Genomic DNA, 21,538 nt, shown 5'->3' with positions numbered 1-21,538 from the left:
TTCTTGTTTCATTCAGCTTCTTGTTTCTTCAAAGCCAGCTTAGGGTGGAGATGGAGGGGGTCTTTATAGAGAGGACATTTGCTAGCAAGACAGTCTTAAATAGTCCATCATCCCAGAGGTGAGACCCATCTATCTGCTTTATCATATATTCTGTTCATGAGAACAAAGCTTTTTTTCTTCTCACACTCAAGGTGAGGGGTTGGGCTGGGCTGGGCTGGGCACCCCAGGATCACCAAGCCATCTTAGAGCCTGTTGCATTATCTTGGGTTTATAGAGTTTGGTAAACTCAAATGGTAATTCTCAGACTGAATTTTATCCTTTAAAAAATATTTTGTTTCTTGTTTATTCTTTGTGAATTTCACAGTATGTACCCCAATCCCAAATCATTTGCCCTCCCCTCGTACCTACCCTCTGTAAAAGTAACTTTTATTCTCCTGTTGAAATTATTGTCTGGGAGGCTTACTGCCTGTGTCTGCTAACCTAGGCCTGGTCCTAGAATGTTTTCAGCCTCTGTGACTTGTTGCTGAATAAGTTCATCCTTTCTAGTCCTTTCTGAGCTCTGGCTGACTGGTTCAACTCAACTGTTCTGGCTCAAACTCCTTTGCAAGCTGACTCATTCAATCTGGCTTCTCTCAGCCTCTGACTTTTTGCTCTGCTTGGCCTCAAACTAATTCTGACAGTCTGTTCTCATCTTTTGGCTTCTTCTCATTTTCTGGCTCATTCTAATTTCACCTGCGTCTAGCTTGTTCTCTCTTAAACCCATCTCTGTAAAACTCTCATGCTGAAACCACCTGCATCTTCCTTTGCCTCTTCATGAAAGTTGGGCAGATTCTATTCTGAAAAAAAATCTTTCTCTGATTTGTCACTTTGTTAGCCACTCAATCAGACATCACTTTCAAACGCGACTGTGTCCTTCTATAAACTAACTTTACCTTCATTGTTTGGGATTAAAGGTGTGTTGGTAAGGGCTGAGCCACACCACATCTAGAAATGGGTATTTTCAGTAAATGGATGAGCGTTATGGATGATTGTAGGCTGTTATGTGGGTGCTGGGAAGACCTCTGTGCTCTCAGCCACTGAGCCATCTCTCCAGCCCCACACTGTCTCTCTCTCTCTCTCTCTCTCTTTGTAAAGAAGCTTAGTCTACTAAAATGTGTACCCTCCTAAGTTACACAACTCTTCCACCTCTAACTTCACTATGATAATGGAATTTAGGTCTTTAAATGAAATTACAAAAGATACAGCTTCTTCCCCTAGGAAGACGGAGCAAATCTGTTTAGATTAAGAATGTACTTCTAAGGAAATTAGTCTTGTAGTGCCATACAATGGCATTCATTTTCCTTTTTGGTTACTTACCAAACCTGTACTCAAATGCAGTTTTGAATAATCCTCTTAACGATGTACTAAGAGGTGCTGGAGAGAAAGAGCAGTTGTGTTTCCGAGCTTTTCTGGTCATTACACACGCTAATAAGGATCTTGTTCTGAGGTATAGAGAAATCAGAAATGAGTTAATCTCATTCCTTGTTTTACCTTTAGAAAGTGGAGGGAGATGGCTCAGCAGTTAAGAGCACTGACTGCTCCTATAGAGGTCCTGAGTTCAATTCCCAGCAACCACATGGTAGCTCTCAACCATCTGTAATGAGATCTGATGCCCTCTTCTGGTGTGTCTGAAGACAGCTAAGGCGCACTCATATAAATAAATAAATAAATAAATAAATAAATAAATAAATAAATAAATAAATCGAGAGAGAGAGAGAGAGAGAGAGAGAGAGAGAGAGAGAGAAAAGAAAGAGAGAGTCTGATCACGTTCACTTATGAGCCCCACTTTCCCCTGTGAGCGTGGGTGGGCCTTTTCAGAGTTCCTGGTGATGTGATGGGTCCTCCAGATGTCTCCCGGGGTAATTCAGCAGAACCCTTAGAAGACACCTTTGACTGTGTTCCAGATAGTCTCCGAGAACCTCCTGCGCCATCTTGTGCTTTGTGGCTCAACATGTTTTAGTTAGTTTCCTGCCTATGTGTTCCTGTGGGTAACAGGAAGGAAGTAAAGAAGGAGCTTGGGGAAGGGCTAACGCCATAAACTCCCGGGCTTCTTGGGTCTAAGTTCTAGGACAATGTTGGCCTCTTCTGAGTGGATGGATGGTCTGTGGCCCTCCATGACAGGGAAAACCTCAGCAAATCTCAGGCCTCCCCTCTCAGCTAGAGAAGTAGCATTATTTCTGGAGGGAAGAGTGCGATTCTGGCTTTAACAGCCCTTCCAGCTGTCTTACATGGAGGTTAATGTTGAGGAAGTGGAGACAGCTGGTATTTTTATGAGTGTTGCCTGTCTATTCTTGTTTGTAACTGGACTTTTAGGGCAAAAGTCAGGACTCTCTTCGTCTCTAACAGCCTGCCTGCTTGTCTGGTCGGTCCTTCCAGTATATGCCAGTAAAAGATGAAGGGCAGAAAGTAGAAACAAAACATCATCAGCGGCCACACTGGGAAGAGAAACAGATAAAGGGTCTAGTGACCCCAAGGCCATCATCAAGGTTCCCACATGGGATGTGGGTTTAAATAGAGGAGGATTGGGCAGGGAGCTGGAACATGCACAGTTAAAGCAGTTCTGGCGGAGATGTGGTCCCCCAAGGTGGTCTGAAGTCGTTAGTACTGTTATTGCTTAAATTGGACCAATCTGGTTTTTCTAAGTTTGCTCTCCGCCAGAGTGTGGGCTTGCTGTTTGCATAAAGACCCTATCTAGGTTGGCCTGTTGTGGGAAACATGCCGTTCCTCCAACTCAGTGGGGTGCCCGTGTGGGACCACCTTCAGTGTGGAAGAGAAAGGCATCACTGGTCTTTAGACAGAGGCGGAATCATTGGAATCTGAGCAGGGTTTTCATCTTTCTCCTAGCTGTGTTGCGGGCCTGTGAGGAGTCTTTAGACAAAGCAGCTCTGGGGGGGGCCTGATAAATACACAGATTTACTCTTTCCATTTGAGATCCTCTTACAGTGTGCTTTAGCACCCCAAACTGCCTTTGGAACCCTGGATCTCTTTCTTCTCACCTCCTCTTCCTCCTCTTCTTTCTTCTCCTCCTCCTCCTCTTCCTCCTCCCCTTGTCCTTTCTCCCCTCCCCCTCCCCTCTCCCTCTGCTCCCTCCCTTTCTCTCAGCCTGTTTGAGAACTTTGTCAGTGGGACCTTGCCTCCAGTTTCTTACAGAGGCCCGTCTTTCCGTTTTAAGTCGGCTGTGTAAGAACCACCAATGCGAATTCTTTTTTAATAAAGTGAAATATAATTATCTCTCCGAGTAATTCAGAGTGGATTCCTGAAAATTAAGCCTTTAAGCTTAAGAGTGGTGTTTCTGAGTTGTTCATCTGTGTGTGTGTGTGTGTGTGTGTCTGTGTGTGTGTGTGTGTGTCTCTGTGTGTGTGTGTCTGTGTGTGTCTGTGTGTGTGTGTGTCTGTGTGTGTGTGTGTCTGTGCTGAATGCCAGGTAGGACAGAGAGAGTCGGGACTTTCAGGTCTCATCCCCCCCCCCCAGGACTCACGCAGTACCAGGGGGCTCTCCCAGCATGTCTCAGAACCCCCTCCCAGCAGCCCCCCCACTCCAGCCTCCACCCCCAGGGGCTGGGCTTCCACTTCCCTCCCCCAGCCTGAGCTGCATAGAACCCAGCCATTTTGACTACTTTACCCAGGCTGGCTCTTAACCCAGGTTCTCTTAGCCCAGGCTGCCCTCTTGTTCCCCTCTTGCTCTCCCTCCCTCACCCTCCTCTCACAGTTCAGGTTAGTCTGTGGGCCATGGTCAGCCTGGACTCTCCCTTGTATCTACAATAAAACTCTCTGTACTTTGGGAGCCGTCATGTCCTCCTTTATTTTATTTTATTTTATTTTATTTTTCATTCAGGGACAAAGCAAGTAACTAACATTCTTTCCAACCAGAATTTGATAAATCTTAACTTCTTAAAAACAAAACCAAAACAAACATATGGGTATAATTTTTGTTAACTTTAACGTTCGCAAAATTCACTAGTAAGCCTCTTTATCCTGTTAAATAGAAGGTTCTGTTTCTTAAAAAAAAAAAAAAATTCTTTTCTATTTTTGACTTACATACTGCTGTCCATTTATATGATACATCAGGCTTTCTTTCCTAGAGTGGGTCTAAAACTTACTTTAAATTATTAAACCCCAGAAAATTGTCATTTCCACAGAAGGATCAAGCATCAACAGTGTCATGCTTTGGATTTTTTTCCACTTTAGATCCCACCGATAAGGGGAACAAAACAGTAAGCAGAACCAGGTGCCCACTTAGGAAGAGGTAGCATGAGCTACCCTCAGCTTCCTGCCATGGTCCCTGACAGAATGCAAATGATTGAAAACAAGGCAAATGCAGGGATTTCTCTACAGAATGAAAACGGGAATTGTATAAACATGTGGAGGGGTTTTTGTGTTTATTAAAAGTTTGAACTAAGTTTCTAGGACATATAAATAGGAAAAATTCTAAGGATGTTCTAAAAACTTCTAGAAAGTTCTTGGCTTTCTGCGAGACTCCTTGGTATGGAAGGGTAGATTCAGAAGCAAAGCGGGGCCTGCCTACCTGGAACCTTTCCTCACCATAGACTTTGGACTAAGAGCAGCGTTCAGAAAGTGATTTAGAGTGCTGATTTTTCTAAAAGGCACGAGCGCTGCCTCCCCAACCCTCAGTCTCTCGTATGGTTTCCTAACAGTGGTCCTGATACCTTCTTAGTTTGGATTTCTGTAATCTCATTCAGGATCCATTCTGAGCTGTGTTCCTGTTGTAGCGGTTAGCCTCCCTGGCCTTTAATCTTGGGCGTCCCCTTGGTCTTCATCTTGCTGACCTTCCACACCGTTTGAGGTTCGCGCTCTTTGCTTCATGCGTTGTCTCGGGTTTGTGGAGTCTTCTGTTTCCTCCAGATTAGACTGAGATTCCGTGGCCTTGGCAGGAGCACCGCCTAATGAGCCTTGTTCTCGGTGGATCTCGGGAGGTGCTGGTAGCAGTCCTGTTATTGCCGATGTGAACTTAAGAGATGTCTGCCAAGTTTCTCCACTTTCAAATTAGCATTTTTTTCCTGTGTAAAATGAGTAGTTGGTGGGGAGATTCTTTGAGATGATGTAAATACCTCATTTCTTCCCAGACTTGGACCTGGTAGTTAGCGTTTCCATGTTTGTTTCTTACCTGACACAGTTACTACCCCCTGCTGCTGGTCCTCCCTCTGACTGTTAGTAACTGGCGTTCTCCTGTAAGGTCCTCTGCCCTCATCTGAGAGGTTATGGTCTATTACTGGTATGAACTCCTTGATTCTAGTTTTATTCAGTGGGTTATAATCTGTTGCCATCAGTAGTTTAGTTTTGTTACTTAAATTGCCCCATGTAGCTAGTGAGAGTTTCTTATGTAGTTTTACATCTTTTTGTCAATGTCCTATCGTTTTTTTTTGTCTATCAAAAAAATGTATTCTTGTGTGTATGTGTGGGCAGTGTGGAGGCCAGTTTGCCTGTGGAAGCCAGAGGACAGCTTTGTGAAGTTGATTCTTTCCTTCCACCATTACTTGGGTTCTGGGACTTGAACTTGGATCGATCTCCATGCTTGGGCAGCAAGTGCCTTTATCCACTGAGCTACACCATTAGCTTTTTTGTGTGATTTAATAATATTACTACCTTGAAGTTATTTTTCTCCAATGAGTTCTAGTTCCTTTGAGTGCTAACTGATATTCAAAAACCAATGTCTAGGCAGTGCCTGGGTCTTACGGGGAGTGACGTTACTCTGCTTGCTTATGTGGAGAGTGGCCAGCTTGCTGATCTGTCCAATTATGTGGCTGATCTTGCTTGTCTACGGTCTCCAGGCTCAGGGACCCACACATCTGTACCCTGAGGATAGGACCTGATATCAGACCACACTCTCCATATTGTTTTCCAGACACTTTAAAAGTGCTATTGTTCCAGATAAATTTTAGAATGTACATAGGCCTTCCTTCCCCAGTTGTCATTTTGTTAAGTGTTGACTTGCGGTGTTACTTAGGTTAGAGGAAAATTGTTTTACAAACCTGGATCTTCCCATTCAGGGATAAGGGGTGATTTCTATCTTTCCCCTAACCCCCAGCTAACATCAGTAGTTGTTGTTCATAAATCTTGCCTCCTGTGATAATCATTCCACATTATTGTTCGTGGTTCTGCTTTTGAGCTGAGGTCTTGCTCTGGTGTCAGACTGAATTCCTGGCCTCCAGTGTGCCTCCTGCTTCGGTCTTCTGAGAAGCCAGGACCTCGGCTCCCATCACCATGTTTATATTTTTCTAGTTTTGTGTTTATAAATGGTGTCTTGGCATTTGTTTTCTTAGGAGTTTACACAGAAATGCAAGAAATGCAGAGTATGGATAAACCACGTCATCTTCACTCATGTCAGTAAACGGGACACAGTGTGAACTTTCTTACAAGACTTTCCTGGGCACAGTGCTGTCTTATTCGTGTCCTCTTGCATCCCGCTCGGGAAGTGGGTACGGCAGCTTGTGTCTTTGCCTCTTGGTGTTGGAAGCGGGGTGGGAGGAGGGGACTGGACTTGTGCCAGCTCATCACCCTGTCCCAGACTTCCTGAGAGTTTGCTGTGTGTACCTGAAGGAGGGACAGTGGGCAGTGCCTTCCCTGGTCTTAGCCCCAGCTTTACAGATTGTGTCTTCCTCTTCTTTCAGACAGGGCTTCTCTGTGAGGTGTGGTATAGTGTTTATATCTTATGGTTACTAAGTGCAGAATTAGTTGGGGCGCTGTTCAACAAACAAGAACCCATTTTGATTTTTTTGTTTTGTTTTGTTTGTTTTTGTTTTTGTTTTTCGTGACAGGGTTTCTCTGTATAGCCCTGGCTGTCCTGGAACTCACTTTGTAGACCAGGATGGCCTCGAATTCAGAAATCTGCCTGCCTCTGCCTCCCATTTTGATTTTCATTTCTAGTGCAGTGAGTATTTTCTTGCAAGATATTGACTAAATGTATCTATCTGTTCCTGAAGTTCTGTTAGCTTGCTTTTTTTTTTTTACAAGCATACATCTTTAAGTTTTGAAAGCGCTTACGTACAGATAATTTTTATATTTAATTAAGTTATTTTTTAGAATTTTATGCATGATACTGTATCCTAGTCACTCCCCCCCAACCCTTTTCTTCTAGTTCCTCCTGTGTCATCCTCAACACCCTCCAAAATTCATGACTGCCTCTTCTTTAACTCTCACAGATACGTGTCTTATGTACATGTTTATATGTATGACCATGCAGCCTACTGTGTCCATTTGCTGTTGCTTATATGGAAATGTTCAGGGGTCTCTGTGACCACCATGGAAAGAAGGCAGTTCAGTTCAACCTGACTCAAGGTGGTTTTGGTACAAACTTTGAGTGTCTGACCTCAGGTAGCTTTTTTTTTGGTGGTGGTGGGGGGGAAGGATTTCAAGACAGGGTTTCTCTGTATAGCCCTGGCTGTCCTGGAACTCACTATGTAGACCAGTCTGGCCTTGAATTCAGAAATCCGCCTGCCTCTGCCTCCTGAGTGCTGGGAATAAAAGTGTGCACCACCATGCCTGGCTAGGTAGCTTTTTTAAAAAGGCATATTTATCACACATAATTTGGAAAAAGTTTCCTGATGGTGGTTTGAATATGTTTAGCCCACAGAGTGGCACTATTTGGAGGTGTGGCCTTGTTGGAGGAAGTGTGTCACTGTGGGTGTGGGCTTTAAGATCCTATCTGCCTGGGAGCCAGGTAGAACTCTTAGCTCGTCCTGCACCATGCCTACCTGAATGCTGCCATGCTCCCACCTTGTAGACAGTGGACTGTCTCTCTGAACCTATTTGCCAGCCCCAATTAAATGTTGTCCTTTATAAGAGTTGGCTTGGTCATGGTGTCTGTCCACAGCAGTAAAACTCTGACTAAGATGTGGTGATAATGAACTCATTCTCATTTGTATAACAAAGCTTGAGTCGTGACTACCTTGAACTCTTTGTAAAGTACACGTGACATTTTCCATAAAGATAGGTTCTGTAGATTAATAGAGGACAAATTCAAGATAAAGCAGGGTGGGGTGGGGTGGGAGGGAGACTACCATGCTATAGATTGACTGAGACAAACTCAAGATAAGAGTCTAGGGGAGGATCTAATTTGGTCTGGCCACACAGAAAAGGTTACCAGGCTATTATGCAAGTCTGCTCCCAGCTGCTGGGTGGAAAACAGGTTGTACGCTTCTCCCTCCCTTTGAAGAGACGACCCATGTTTCTAACATTCCTGATTTCCCCCTAGTGCTTCTGTGGGAGCAGAAGAACCTCTGTGCACTTGTAAGTCTATCCGTGTACTTAGGGCTGACCGTCTGGGGTTGGACAACCTGTCATGGAGTTCATCCCTGGGGAGAGCTGATCCTTCCTCCCTCCCCAGCCACTGGCTGCCTATAGTTATTTATCTAGGGGTGTAGGGGCTTGTAAAATTAACCCTGTGCACATTGGTACGTCAACTGGTAGTATCATTATGTAGGCTTCATTTAGACAGCCATATAATTGAGATTTCGCAGGTGCAAGCCTCCTTGTCACATCTAGAAGACATTAGCAGCAGGCTCTCACCATCATTTTGACCTCCGTCTCTGTCATTTGTTCTTTGTATTTTGAGCATATTTGACTATAATAGTTTACTTCTGTTACCAAAAGAAGCTTCTTTGATGAGGGGTGAAGAGGGACAGTTAGAAATTAGAATTGGTTTGGGAAAACGGCAGTAGTGCGTTCTCCTCCAGGAGCCATGCCTAACCTCCTACCATAAGCTGGAACCGTGTATTATTTTATTTTAAATACATATACTAAAAGACAAAGCATACTAATGGTTTCTTTTTTCATGTTTCCTCTAGAAAAACTAATTGCTTATCAACGAGAATTCCTCGCTCTAAAAGAACGTCTTCGAGTGGCCGAACATAGGATATCTCAGCGCTCCTCAGAGCTAAACACCATTGTCCAGCGGTTCCGCAGAGCTGGAGCAGAGACTAATGGAAGTAAGACTTCTCTGAGTTCAATCTCAGGTACTTTACAAGGCATAGGGTTCAAGGATTTGTATGGAGCAGGACCTGAGAGGCTTGTGAATAGTTTAGCAGCCAGCACGTGTAGCCCTTTTCAGAAAAAAATAGATCTCAACGTTTGCCATTCTGGTGGATTATAAATGCACTTTTTTTATCCATTGCTGGATATGATTTTGATATGCACTGTTGCATTTCGGTCACATACATTTTATCAGTAGTAACGAAGAACCTGTATCACATGGGAGTAAATTTTAATTTTTGGGTCAGCGAGATGGCTCAGTGGGTAAAGCAGCTTGATGCCAAGCCTAGTTCAGTTCCCAGGTCCCACATGGAGTACAGGCTGAGTCCCTTCCCACACTGCCCTCTGACCTACAAATAAATACACACATACACTTGAATAAGTGTTGTAAAATAAATAAATTTTAACTTTTATTTCAGCGTGCTTATGATATAACCAGTGCTTGATCTTAGATGGCTTCTGGGGAATCTGTAAGCTGCTTGAACAATCCTTGTTCTTGCATCTGAATGATAATAGGGAAGAAGCCTGGGTTACAGTGCATACCTGGAGAGTATCTGAGCATTGCCTCCTTGGGGATTCTGGTCATTGGTGTCTTGCCTCTCCTGATGGAGTTGTTCCCTGTTTTTATACCAATGTCCTGGGCTCCCGGGCTCTTTCTACATCAGTGCTTTAGACTCAGCTTCATGGTCTCTAAACAGAGTCAGACAGGGATGCCTTTCATCTTGGTACCAACACCTGCCCTCAGTGTTAAAGTTGTGTGTTTCTCCCTCTCCTACTGAAGATGCTGGTGTATTTTGTCACTATGTAGCATTTACAATTACAGGTGGACCCAGCCGAAAGGAAATCGCTGGAGATTTCTGTCAACTCTTTTTATTGTTTCCTTTTAGTCTTTTTAAAACAAATGTTTACTCCTTAAAATTATACTATTGAGCATTTTTACCTTGTCATTTTGTTTGTTTGGTTTTTGAGCCAGTGACTTGCTCTGTAGCTCTGGCTGCCATGGAACTTGCTATGTGGACCAGATGGGGCTCGAACTCACAGAGATCTACCTCCCTCAGGCTCTAGAGGGCTGGGATAAAAGGTGCACACCACAGTGTCTGGTGTCATTATTCTTCAAAATACTATTTGCATTAAAATTTTATTTTAATGGTCTAAGACTTTATGGCACAGGCTGTTCAAGAAGTAACTTATGTAGCCCAGGCTGGCCTCAGACTTGTGAGCCTCCTGATTCAGCCTTGCAAGTGCTTAGTGTACTCCCCACACCAACTGAAATACTTTCCTAGCTAATGTGCTAATCATAGACCACAGCAAATGAAGCATTTCCTTCTATAATTAGCAAATGAATGTTTTCCTGGGTCACTTTTGCCCTTCCAAATCACAGCTCTGTGAGAAACATTTTTGAGTAGCGTTTAGTTACATTTCTGGCAGCCCTTGTGGTCGTCATTAGATTCTGTTTTGATGGCAGGCGATTTCCAAACACACCATTTCTGGAACAAGACAGAAAGCAATTAGGTATTTGTGGACCAAGTGAAACGACTGAGTCACAGGACAGACTGTGTTAGGGCCTTTGATTCTGCTATCTAGGACAGTGACTGACATTTAGCATCCTTCAATCTGCTGGTGATTGCTGGGGTGGAATAGGATATTGTAACTTACTGATTCTTCTCACATGGAATTCAAGTTTAATTTTATGTATGATGTAATATATTTTTTTGTGGGTTTGATATGGGTGTTCTTGTCTGCATTATGTCTGTGTACCACATGTGAGGGGCGCCCAGTGAAGCTAGAAGAGAGCGTTAGATCTCCTGGCACATGTGAGCCAGGAGCTTTGAAAGAGCCGCCGGTACTGTCACCACTGAGCCTATCTCTCCATCCCTCAAGTCATATCTTTCATGTCATTGTAGCCACGAGTCCATGATGCCGACTGCCTTGTTTAGAAGGCGAAGACTCAGTTGAGTGAGAATTTACAGCACTATTGTCTAATTAACAGAAATTTTTACTCCATACCCTGTTCAGTGACTCATCGCTTCCTCTAGATGAAACTGAAACCACTTTTAGATTGACACGTGCTGAGCGTTCCATACTTCTAAAGTTTTTCAGTGACTAGGGAAATGTATCTTCTATATGAAAGTTTGATGAAATGCTGATGCATAAAGGAAATGAAAGTTAGGCAGGACAGTGGCCCATGCCTGGCATGGAAGAACAAGGCTTCATGGAAGATTTGAGACTACGTGGGCTATATGTATCAACAACCTGTCTTTAGGAAAGAAAAGAGAAAAAGACAGGAAAGTGAAATTGAGCGGTGGCCAGTGTGCTTGCTGCAACTTCCTTTGTAGACTGCTGTGTCATTAGTGCCTGCCTGGTTGGTTTTCCTGTGTTCTCAGCTAAGTTTCAAAAGAGAATCGGCAGCGACTTCCAGAAGGTAAGGGGTTCCTGATACATAAATTGTCTTTCTGTGTTTCAGATAATACCATAAAGCTTCTAAAAGAGTTGACAAGCAAAAAATCACTTCACGTGCCAAGTATTTATTATCATTTGCCTCATCTATTGCAAAATGAAAGAAGCCTTCAGCCCGCCGTACAGATTGGCAGTGGAAGAACAGGAGGTGTGTTCACTGTGCTCCTGCTATTGGAACTATGATTTGGAGGGGTTGGTTGACCATTGGGAAGGTGTCTAGCAAGACAAAGGAGTAAAATTAAATATACATGTATATTTAATATATATTAATATAATTACTATATTAAATTCAATAATTAAAAATAACTATTAATATTGTATTAATTCATACCATTAGCATATCAATATATTAATATAATTAATATGTTTACATTTAAATTATTATATTAACACTATTAAAATATATAACTATTGATATTAAATTATATTAAATTGTGGTTGTTAAATTATATATAATTTATTGATATAATATATTTATATATTAAATATATATATTTAATATCTGCACATCTCTTCCATATATCAAAACAGAATCAGTACACATGTAGTTCAGGAAGATAAACCTTGAACCTTTGTCAGCTTTCTATTTAAAAAATGGGGAGGTAGAGAAATGACCCTTCCCCCATGTCTGAGTCCGGCATTAATGGCTCGTCACAATCCTGCCTAGGTGTTTGTCTCCAGTCTGCTCTGCCACCCCCCCCTACACACACACACACACACACACACACACACACACACACGTAGAGGCCGAGCGTTGCTCTCAGGAGCATCCCGTGTGGGAACACCTGCTCCCCCCCTATACACACACACACACACACACACACACACACACACACACACGTAGAGGCCGAGCCTTGCTCTCAGGAGCATCCCACGTGGGAACACCTGCGATTGCTGTGCTTTTCCCGTCCATGCAGTTCTGGAAGTTTCCTCTGAGAGACTTTAAAATTTTTGACTTAATTGAATTTGGACATTTTAGGTTGACTTTTTCTTCATAGATTTAAATGTAGAGACTAAAATATTACAATTGGGGAAACAATAATTCTAGAGATACTAAAATTCTTCTGCCTTTGTTGTTCGGGGATTTTTTTTAAAATGAGGTTTCAGGCTGGAGAGATGGCTCAGCGGTTAAAAGCATTGACTGCTCTTCCAGAGGTCCTGAGTTCAATTCCCAGCAACCACATGGTGGCTCACAACCATCTGTAATGGGGTCCTATGCCCTTTCCTATTGTGTCTGAAGACAGCAACAGTGTACTCGCATACATTAAATAAATAAATTAATACATTAAAAAAAAAGAGGTCTCACTATGTAGGCCAAGCTTCCCCCCCTCCCCACTGGGATCTCAGGTGTGTGCCATCCTTGCCAGATTGAATTTCATTTTTGTGTTAATGTCTTTTTTTTTTTTTTTTTTTGATTTAACTTTATGGGTTGAACCCCATCCTGTGGGATAATAGGACTGCCACCCTCAGACCTCTCCTGGACCTGGGGTTAGATGTGGTTGGGAACCACCACGTGGGTGCTGGGAATAGAACCCAGGTCCTCTACAAGAGCAGCAGGTGATCTTTGTAGCTGAGCTGTTTCCCCAGCCTGTGGGTTGCTTTAGCTGGCTTTTCCTTTGTGCAGTTCTTGTGTTTGTACCCAGGGCCCGGTGCATGCTAGACGAGCTCTCCTCCACAGAGTTGGATCCACAACTCTGGATACCTTAAGCATCTTTCTCTTTATCTCTGGTCATTTGAGCTGTTACAATGTTATTAGTTATTATGTTACCATGTTACTAAGCCTCTGTATCCATCTTCCTGTGGTTCTTCTATCTTTATGTCTTATAAACAACTTACAACAAGGTATGATCTTCCTATAGAAGTTGTGTGTCTTACGCTAGCCCATTCAGATTAACTTTTTTTTTTATATATTATTAATTCAAGAAGTATTTGTTGAGGCGAGGCATCCGTCCTTCAGGGGCTGGATATAGAAACTCTCGTGTGTGTATAGGACACTGTTAGCTACTGTCTTTAGAATGTCAATTGCTAATTATTTTTAAAAGGCAACATTGATATCCCCCTGTAATAGCCAGTCTGGGTAAGGTTCCATATCCAATTTAGGCTGCACTTTCATTTCAAGCAGAGGCAGGCAGATGTTCATGACTTCCAGACCAGGCAGGGCTCCACAGTGAGATGAGGTCCCCTCAACTCAGTCTCCCCCAAGTCATTTGGAACGTTGACGATCTCTAGCAAGTTCTTATCTAGTGAGCTCTTCTGGTTTGATGGCTGACACTCTGTCTTCCTTTAAACGTATTTCTTTGATCTCACTCATTTTATCCATTATAAACTCTCCAAGATCTTGACCATCTAGTTTTTAAAAAGTCCACAGTCTATAAAATGAGTGCTGTTTTTAAAACATAGTAAAAGCAGTCATCTTGAAGTGTGGGGAACATCTTTATTTAACTTAAAAAAACCAAAGCTCTCTTTCCTAAACCCTTAGACAATCCCTAGCGGTTCTAGAGCTAAGAACCCTTAAGGTGTCCTTAAAAGAAGCCATTGACCTCTGCTTAGAAAAACATATATAGAAAAGTTATTTTGCACATGATTTCTGGGATTCATGTTTTTCGGGAGCTCGGAACCTGTGTAATAAATAGGGATTTTGTGTCAAGAGCGTCCTTTTCTCCATCCAAGCAGAGCTGCTGCTTGCTAGAGGTTCTGTTCTTCAGTAGTCAGTCTGCTTCATCCCAGAGCATCTGCAAAGCCATCCTCAGGCTCGGGGGAGGGGCAATGCTCCAGGTGTTGGCTGGTCCGAAGAGACAGGCTGGGATTCTGAAGTTCTCCCACACAGCCCCTTGGTCCTCCCACACACACCAGTGGCTGGAGTAGCTGGGCACAGCCAACACGGATGACAGAGCGGTGGCATCTGCAAGTATAGCATGGCCAACAATAGGGAGGCGATCTGTAAAAATGAGCTGGTGGAGCAAATAAATGGTTTGATTTATTTTGAAAGGATGAGCAAGGGAATGGCACCCATAAAATGGTACCCAACTGTTAGAAGAGACCAGTTACAAGTGTTTGCTTTCCATGTTAGTAGTTATGGCTGAAACTCAGATATGCTAAGAGTTGATCCAGTAAGTCGGGTCTGGAGACATAGGCACTCTCAAGTACTCAGGAGACTGAGGTGGGAAACTTGAGGTCACAGCCTCTCTGGGCAACAGACTGGGTTCAAGACCAACCTGAGCAACTTAGAAGAGTCTGTTTCAAAGCAGAAGTGAGGAGAGGTCCGGGTGGCTCAATGGCAGGGCACTTACCCTTTTAGGTATCCACTTGAGACATTAGGTGGGTTTGGAGGGTTTTGCTAAGTTTTTTGAGCACATAGGGACTGATGGGGGCTGGGCTGGAGGAAATGGCCATGGAGACTTCTAAGATTCCAGACGGAGTAACTGAACAGATGGCAGACTGTTTGCAGAGACCCAGGAGAGTAAAACGTGCTCTGCAGCACTGTTTAAGATTTATTTGTATTGTTTTTTAACTATGGAACTCAAGTGTCTGAATAGGGGATGCCTGCGTGTGAGTGTGGTGCCCAGGGAGGTCAGGTGTGTCCAGTCCCCTGGAGTTACAGGCCATTGTGAGCCACCTGATGTGGGTACTGGAAACCAAACTCAGATCCTCTGTGGAACCTATCCTCAGTATTAAGCCATCTCTGCCGCTTGCAGCATTGGTTTCCAAGAGAAGAAAAGATGTTAAACATGGACACGTTTTGGGGAAGCGTTGAGCTGCTGACACAGGGACATGTCAAGCAGGGAGATAGATCTGGGACTCACAGGGGAAGTCCGAGTTAGGTTTGATTCTGTGAGTGATGATGAATAAGCGGCTGAAGAAGTGTGTCTTGAGTGAGATCATCCAGGGCTCAGTCACAAGTTCACCAGCAGCTAGTGCCCAGTGAAAGAGGAAGTAAAGCTAGAGGGTAACAAGAAAGGCTAAGCTAACAGTGAATGCCAAGAGCAGGGCGGGGCTGACTCTAAAGGAAGGGAGTCTGAGTAGCGGAAGATTGGGACCACTACATGTAGATAGTTTCTAGGTGTTTTGTTTTCCCTTTCTGGTTTAAAGTAAGTTCTAGAATTGGGGTGTGACTTCCCCTCTCAAAACCTCACGATGTCTCTTCTGCACAGAACTGAACTCAGACTGGTAGGCTCAACCCCAGACTCTCCCCTCGGAGACTCGTTCTGCCTTAGAACCATTCTGTTCCTGCTGAGCAAGTCTGGATTATGTCAAGACCATTGTGTCTTCAGCATCCTACCGCTTCCTCTTCTGGAATGTGCTTCCTCAGCTCTCCTAAGGCTCGAGAAAGCAGACATTGCTTAAGCAGCTCTCACCGTTTTATGCCTGACACCTAGAGCGCTGTCTTTTACTAATAGGTGCAGAACACGCAGAATAAATCTCCAGGCACTGGCAACTGTCTCTAAAGTCAAAGAGCAGGGTCTTAGGGGCGGTTCCTTCCACCACTTTCTTGCTACTTAGTATCCTTGCTGCAGACCATGAAGGTAGAGCCAGGCTTGGTCTTTAAACTTCCTTCTGGCTTTGGAATCCTGAGTATTTGTTGACATCTCCAGTAAGCTGTTCTATGATGAAGATTCACTTTTGTTTTGTTTGAGACAGGGTCTCTCTGTAGCCTTGGCTTTTCTGGAACCAGACTGGCCTTGAGCTCTGCCTACCTCTGCCTCCCAAGTGCTAGGATTAAAGGTGTGTGCCATCTCACCTGGTTTAAGATTATTTTCAACACTTAACTGTGGTGTATATAGAGTGCCTAGAATATTAATGCTTTACGGCTTTAAGGTAAAAAATCTAAAAAGACTTTGAAATGAAATCAGTTCAGGGGCACAATATATGGAATCCCCAAAATTACTGAGCCAGATTAAATTGTGTGGTGAAATGAAAGTAATGGGGTTAGGGTTACAGTGCTGATCTCTCAGTCGCACATGAAGACCCTAATAGCATGTATTAACCACAGTAAATATGGACACCATAAGGCTTCCTTGACAGAGTTGATTGCAGGAGGGCTGCAGTCCAGGGGCTGTTGTGAGTGGTTCAGGGTGAGTTGTCTGAGATTTAGCACAGTTTTATAACCCTGTGTGGATGATGTGGGTGCTTGCCCTTCATAGCAGCTGGTAGAGGTTTAAGGCATTTCCTACACAGGTCAGTTCATTTTTCCAAACTCAGCTTAGCTGGGTTCATTTTTCCAGTGCCCCTCTACTATGTGTCTCAGAGAGGAAATCACACATAAACAGATGTGAAATTTGTATTACATCCATGGCTCCCTACTACATCAGCCGTGCAGGAGTAAGTTTGCATTCCTAATAAGCAGTATGGTAGAAACTCTAATTCTGGAACTTTATAGTGTTGTATAGATCCTTTAGTTTCCAGAGGTCTCTCTGCCAGGGGAGGACCCAGCACCCTCAGATTTTTCCACCATCCATACTCAGCACAGGGACCCAAACCAGGTAGTTCACACTGATGCTCTATTGCTAATGGATCGCAGATGTCACTGGAGATTTTGCTGTGTTCCTTTGTCTGTTCTGACTCAGGAGCCCAAGTTTCAGTACACCATCAAGCTCCCTTGGCCTGTTCTGTCTGGAGCAGTTCTCTGTCTTGACACTGTTAAAGAGCACTGGCTGGTTATTTTGTGGCTTGTCCCCAGATTTCGTATTTGCCCAATGTTTCTTCATGGTTCCCTTGAGCTTCTGATATGCAAGATGTCCGTTCATAAGAAGTCTTGGGGTTTCTGAGCGAGGCTTGTGTAGTAACGAGTTGTAGCAGCTGGTTTGGCATAGCCTTTTATTTATTTATTTATTTATTTAAAGATTTATTTATTATATGTAAGTACACTGTAGCTGTCTTCAGACACTCCAGAAGAGGGCGTCAGATCCGGTTACGGGTGGTTGTGAGCCAACATGTGGTTGCTGGGATTTGAACTCAGGACCTTCGGAAGAGCAGTCGGGTGCTCTTACCCACTCCCCGGCATAGTCTTTTATTAGGACCACTTATTTGCTATGCTCTTTGCACACTCCTTGACACATGGAAGGGAATTATGGTGTTATAGATATTATTCCCTTTTATTTCTTCTCTCTAAAATTGAATCCCTCAATTACCCCTATAAAGTTGTCTGTATTCGTGATTATAAAGTCTTTTGTTATTATAAAATCTCTTCACATAATTACCTTTTTTTTTTGCAGTTTCAATAGTTATGGGAATTCCTACTGTGAAGAGAGAAGTTAAATCTTACCTCATAGAAACCCTTCACTCCCTTATTGATAATCTGTATCCTGAAGAGAAGCTGGACTGCGTTATAGTTGTCTTCATAGGAGAGGTAATTCCTTGTTATTTCTTTCATCATATGTGATCTGAGGGGTCAGATGCTAGCCAAGTATTTGCATTTAAACCAGTGGTTCTCGACCTGTGGGTTGTGGCCCCTCTGGAGGTCGCATTTCTGCTATCCTGCTATCCTGTATATCAGATATTTACATTACGATTCATAACAGTAGCAAAATTACGGTTATTGAGTAGCAATGTAGGGCTCACCACAACCTGAAGAAGTGTGTTAAAGAGTCGCACACTAGGAAGCTTGAGAACCGCTGCTCTAGAGACTCAGCCGATTCTCCTCGTGGGTTTTAGAATGGCGAAGGGCTGGGCGTGGGCATGGGCGTGGGCATGGAACTTAGGGCAGAACCCTTCTGTGGTACCAGTGAGATCCGGGGTCAGGCCTTAACTTCCCTTATGTGGAGGCGCTTCGGGTTGCACTGCTATATCAGGCCCCTGAGCCCCACCATTTCAGAGTTCTTCATTTCCTTTCAAGTGAATGTGGCCTCAGTGACAAACACATGCATACCACTGAATTCAGTTATGGAACATATAATGGACCTTGCTGCTCTTCATGCAAATACAAACATTAGTTTTTAGAAAGTTAATTCTTCCTATGGCTTGTATACACATATACCAGAGGGTTGTTTTGTTTGTGTTGTTGAATCAGGAACCTTTTTTTTCACACCAGGGGGGTGGGGTGGGGACTTTAAAAGATTAAAGGCACCAGCGTCATTTTTTTTTTTTTTCTGGCTTCCAAATATTCTGCGGTCTTGTTTCAGAGTCATTTTTGTTTTCAATTTATGATCCATGGGTAAGTTTTTGAGTTCCTGCAGCTATCAGCAGCAACATTAAGTTTTCGTATAAATGAAGTATTGTGTAGCTGGACAGCCGTTCAACTGACTGGACACTATTTTCTAAATGAAGCTCCATGTCCAAACACATTAAAATATTCCCATGTGGAAACGTGGTGTTAGCAGTGAGGCCGGCGGTGGTAGTTGAGGTTGGGTGGGAGGAGAGATCCTTTCATGCACAGGAGGAAGGTTGAGCTGCTGTTGCCTTGGTCACAAGGGTGTCAGAGAGTGGCTGCCAGCTCCCCAGTCTTGCCGTCCTCCCTGGGCCAGCCCGACGACCTGCCCCTCCCAGGTCAGCCACTTCCATATCCCTCCCTCTCTTCACTGCATGGCACACGCGCGCACACACACACACACACACACACACACACACACACACACACAGAGTCCCCCCCAATCATGGATCCCAGCAGAGGTGGTGATGGTGGCAGCGGGAGCAGCAGCAGCAGCAGCAGCAGCAGCAGCAGCAGCAGGGACTCCACACCCAACTGCTGGGACCAAATGGTTGAGGTCCAGTGTGATAACCTCAGCATGGCTTTCAGCCTGCAACTCAACGTTAATGAGCAGGCAGCAGCCCTGGAGGCCCTTCGGAATCTGTGGAGTCCTCTCAAGGACAGTCATTGTGTGAGGGTTCTAATTCTACTGTTAGCATGGAACTTTCAGAACCTGTTGTAGGAAATGGAGAGACTGAAATGCCCCCAGAAGAATCATGGAAGCACAAAGAATAAGTGAAGCAGAGCCAGAGGGTTGGTTCCTCAGGAGATGGAAGGCCACCAGAGGAAGGTACCCAAGAAATGATGGAGGAAGAAGAAGAAATACCAAAACCTAAGTCAGTGGTGGCACCACCAGCAGCTCCTAAGGAAGAACACGTAAATTCATCGGGCATGTTGATGCAGGCACGACAACCATTGGAGGACAAATAATCTGACTGGAATGGTCGACCAAAGGACACTTGAGGAATATGAACGAGAAGCTAAAGAAAAAAAACAGAGAAACTTGGTGTTTGTCTTGGGTCTTAGACACAAATCAGGAAGAATGCGACAAGGGTAAAACAGTAGAGGTGGGTCGTACCTATTTTGAAACGGAAAAGAAGCATTTTACAATTCTAGATGCTTCTGGCCCTAAGAGTTTTGTTCCAAATATGATTGGTGGCGCCTCTCAAGCTGACTTGACTGTACTGATAATCTCAGCCAGGAAACGAGAGTCTGAGACTGGATTTGAAAAAGGAGGACAGATGAGAGAACATGCAATGTTGGCAAAGACAGCAGGTGTCAAACGGTTCATTGTGCTTATTAATAATATGCATGATCCAACGATAAACTGGAGCAGTAAGAGATGTGAAGAATATAGAGAAACTCGTACCAGTTTTGAAACAAGTTGGCTTCAATTCCCCCCCCCCCAAGACATTCATTTTATGCCCTGCTTAGGACTGATGGGAGCAATTCTTAAAGAGCAATCAGATTTCTGTCCTTGGTACATTGGCTTACCATTTATTCCATATCTGGATCATTTGACAAATAGATCAGTTGATGGACCAATCAGGTTGTCGATAAGTGCAAGGATACAGGGATGTGGCCCTGGGAAAGCTGAAATCTGGACCTATTTGTAAAGGCCAGCAGCTTGTAATGACGCCAGACAAAGTACAGTGTGGGAGTTCTTGGGGTACTTTCTGATGTAGACCTCACAACCAGACTGAAAGGAACCGAAGAGGGGAGATTCTTCCAGGAGTCGTTCTTTGTGATCTTACTAATCTTTGTTGTGCTGGACACACATTGGATTCCCAGATAGTGATTATAGATCACAAGTCCGTCATCGGCCCAGGGTCTAATGCGGTGCTGCATAGTCATACCTGTATGGAGGAAGTCGCCATAACAGCCTTAATCTGCTTGGTAGACAAAAAACCAGGAGAAAAAAGTAAGACTCGACCCATTTTGTAAAACAAGATCAAGTATGCATTGCTCGTTTAAGGACAGCAGGAACCATCTGCCTGGAGACCTTTAAGGACTTCCCTTAGATGGGACGTTTTACCTTAAGAAATGAGGGTAAGACCATTGCAATTGGAAAAGTTTTGAAACTGGTTCCAGAAAAAGACTAAGCATTTCCTTGATGACCTTGCACAATTTTCCTGTGCGGAAAATTGACTGCAAGAGCCTACTTCACACTGCCTTCTCTTACTTCCTGCCCATTGACAAACCTCTCCCCATCATTAGCTATGATGTAGTCCTCTGTCTCTCTCAGTTCAGAACGTTAGAAGGGCGAGACAGACCAACTGGTTGCTCTGGAGGGTTCTTTGTGTCACCTAAGTGGTTGGTCTGGTTTCAGGTTTTGTTTTTTTGTTTTTTAACTTAGAGTTTAATTATAGTATTTAGAGTTACCCTGTGACCTCCACATGCACACCTTGGCATGTCCCCTCTCTCCAAGTAGATAAGTGCTTATTAAAAAATAAAATATAAGGGAGCGGTGATCAGATAGGCATTCTGGTGGCTGTGTCTTAGATGTGACTGTCTTGTCTTTATTCCTGCTTGTGATGCCTACTTCACTGTGACTTTATTTCTGTGTCTTCCCAGCCTGGTTCCTCAACCCAACCCCAGCTGCGTGCCTCTACCCCAGCTGCATGCATCCGCCCCAGCTGTGTGCATCCGCCCCAGCCAGCTTTCAGTAAATCTTTTGCTGCTGTTATTGTTGTTGTTGGCTATTGTTTTAGTTAGGGTTTTACTGCTGTGAACAGACACCACGATCAAGGCAACTCTTATAAGGACATTTCATTAGGGCTGGCTTACAGGTTTACAGGTTCAGCCCATTATCATCATGGGCAGAAGCATGGCAGCATCCTGGCAGACATGGGGCTGGAGGAGCTGAGAGTTC

General features: G+C 43.9%; 1 protein-coding gene and 1 pseudogene across 3 annotated transcripts in view; both read left to right on the top strand.

The window, feature by feature from the left end:
• Mgat4a (alpha-1,3-mannosyl-glycoprotein 4-beta-N-acetylglucosaminyltransferase A) overlaps positions 1-21,538 on the top strand; it is an 83,962-nt gene that overhangs the window by 29,167 nt on the left and 33,257 nt on the right. Inside the window, exons 3-5 of one of the 2 annotated variants that reach the window (XM_021197670.2) lie at positions 8,843-8,983; positions 11,491-11,631; positions 17,696-17,829. In XM_021197670.2, the coding sequence (XP_021053329.1) occupies positions 8,843-8,983; positions 11,491-11,631; positions 17,696-17,829 (416 nt within the window). Of the gene's footprint in view, positions 1-8,842; positions 9,011-11,490; positions 11,632-17,695; positions 17,830-21,538 lie in introns of both variants that reach the window. The other variant, XM_021197669.2, reaches the window with a different exon arrangement.
• On the top strand, positions 19,069-20,866 carry LOC110321431 (annotated as a pseudogene). The gene has a single exon (XR_002380528.2). The product of XR_002380528.2 is annotated as a eukaryotic peptide chain release factor GTP-binding subunit ERF3A pseudogene (transcript).

Source organism: Mus pahari, chromosome 5, assembly GCF_900095145.1.
Source record: "Mus pahari chromosome 5, PAHARI_EIJ_v1.1, whole genome shotgun sequence".
NCBI lineage: Eukaryota > Metazoa > Chordata > Mammalia > Rodentia > Muridae > Mus > Mus pahari.
This window is presented reverse-complemented; position numbering and strand designations above follow the sequence as displayed.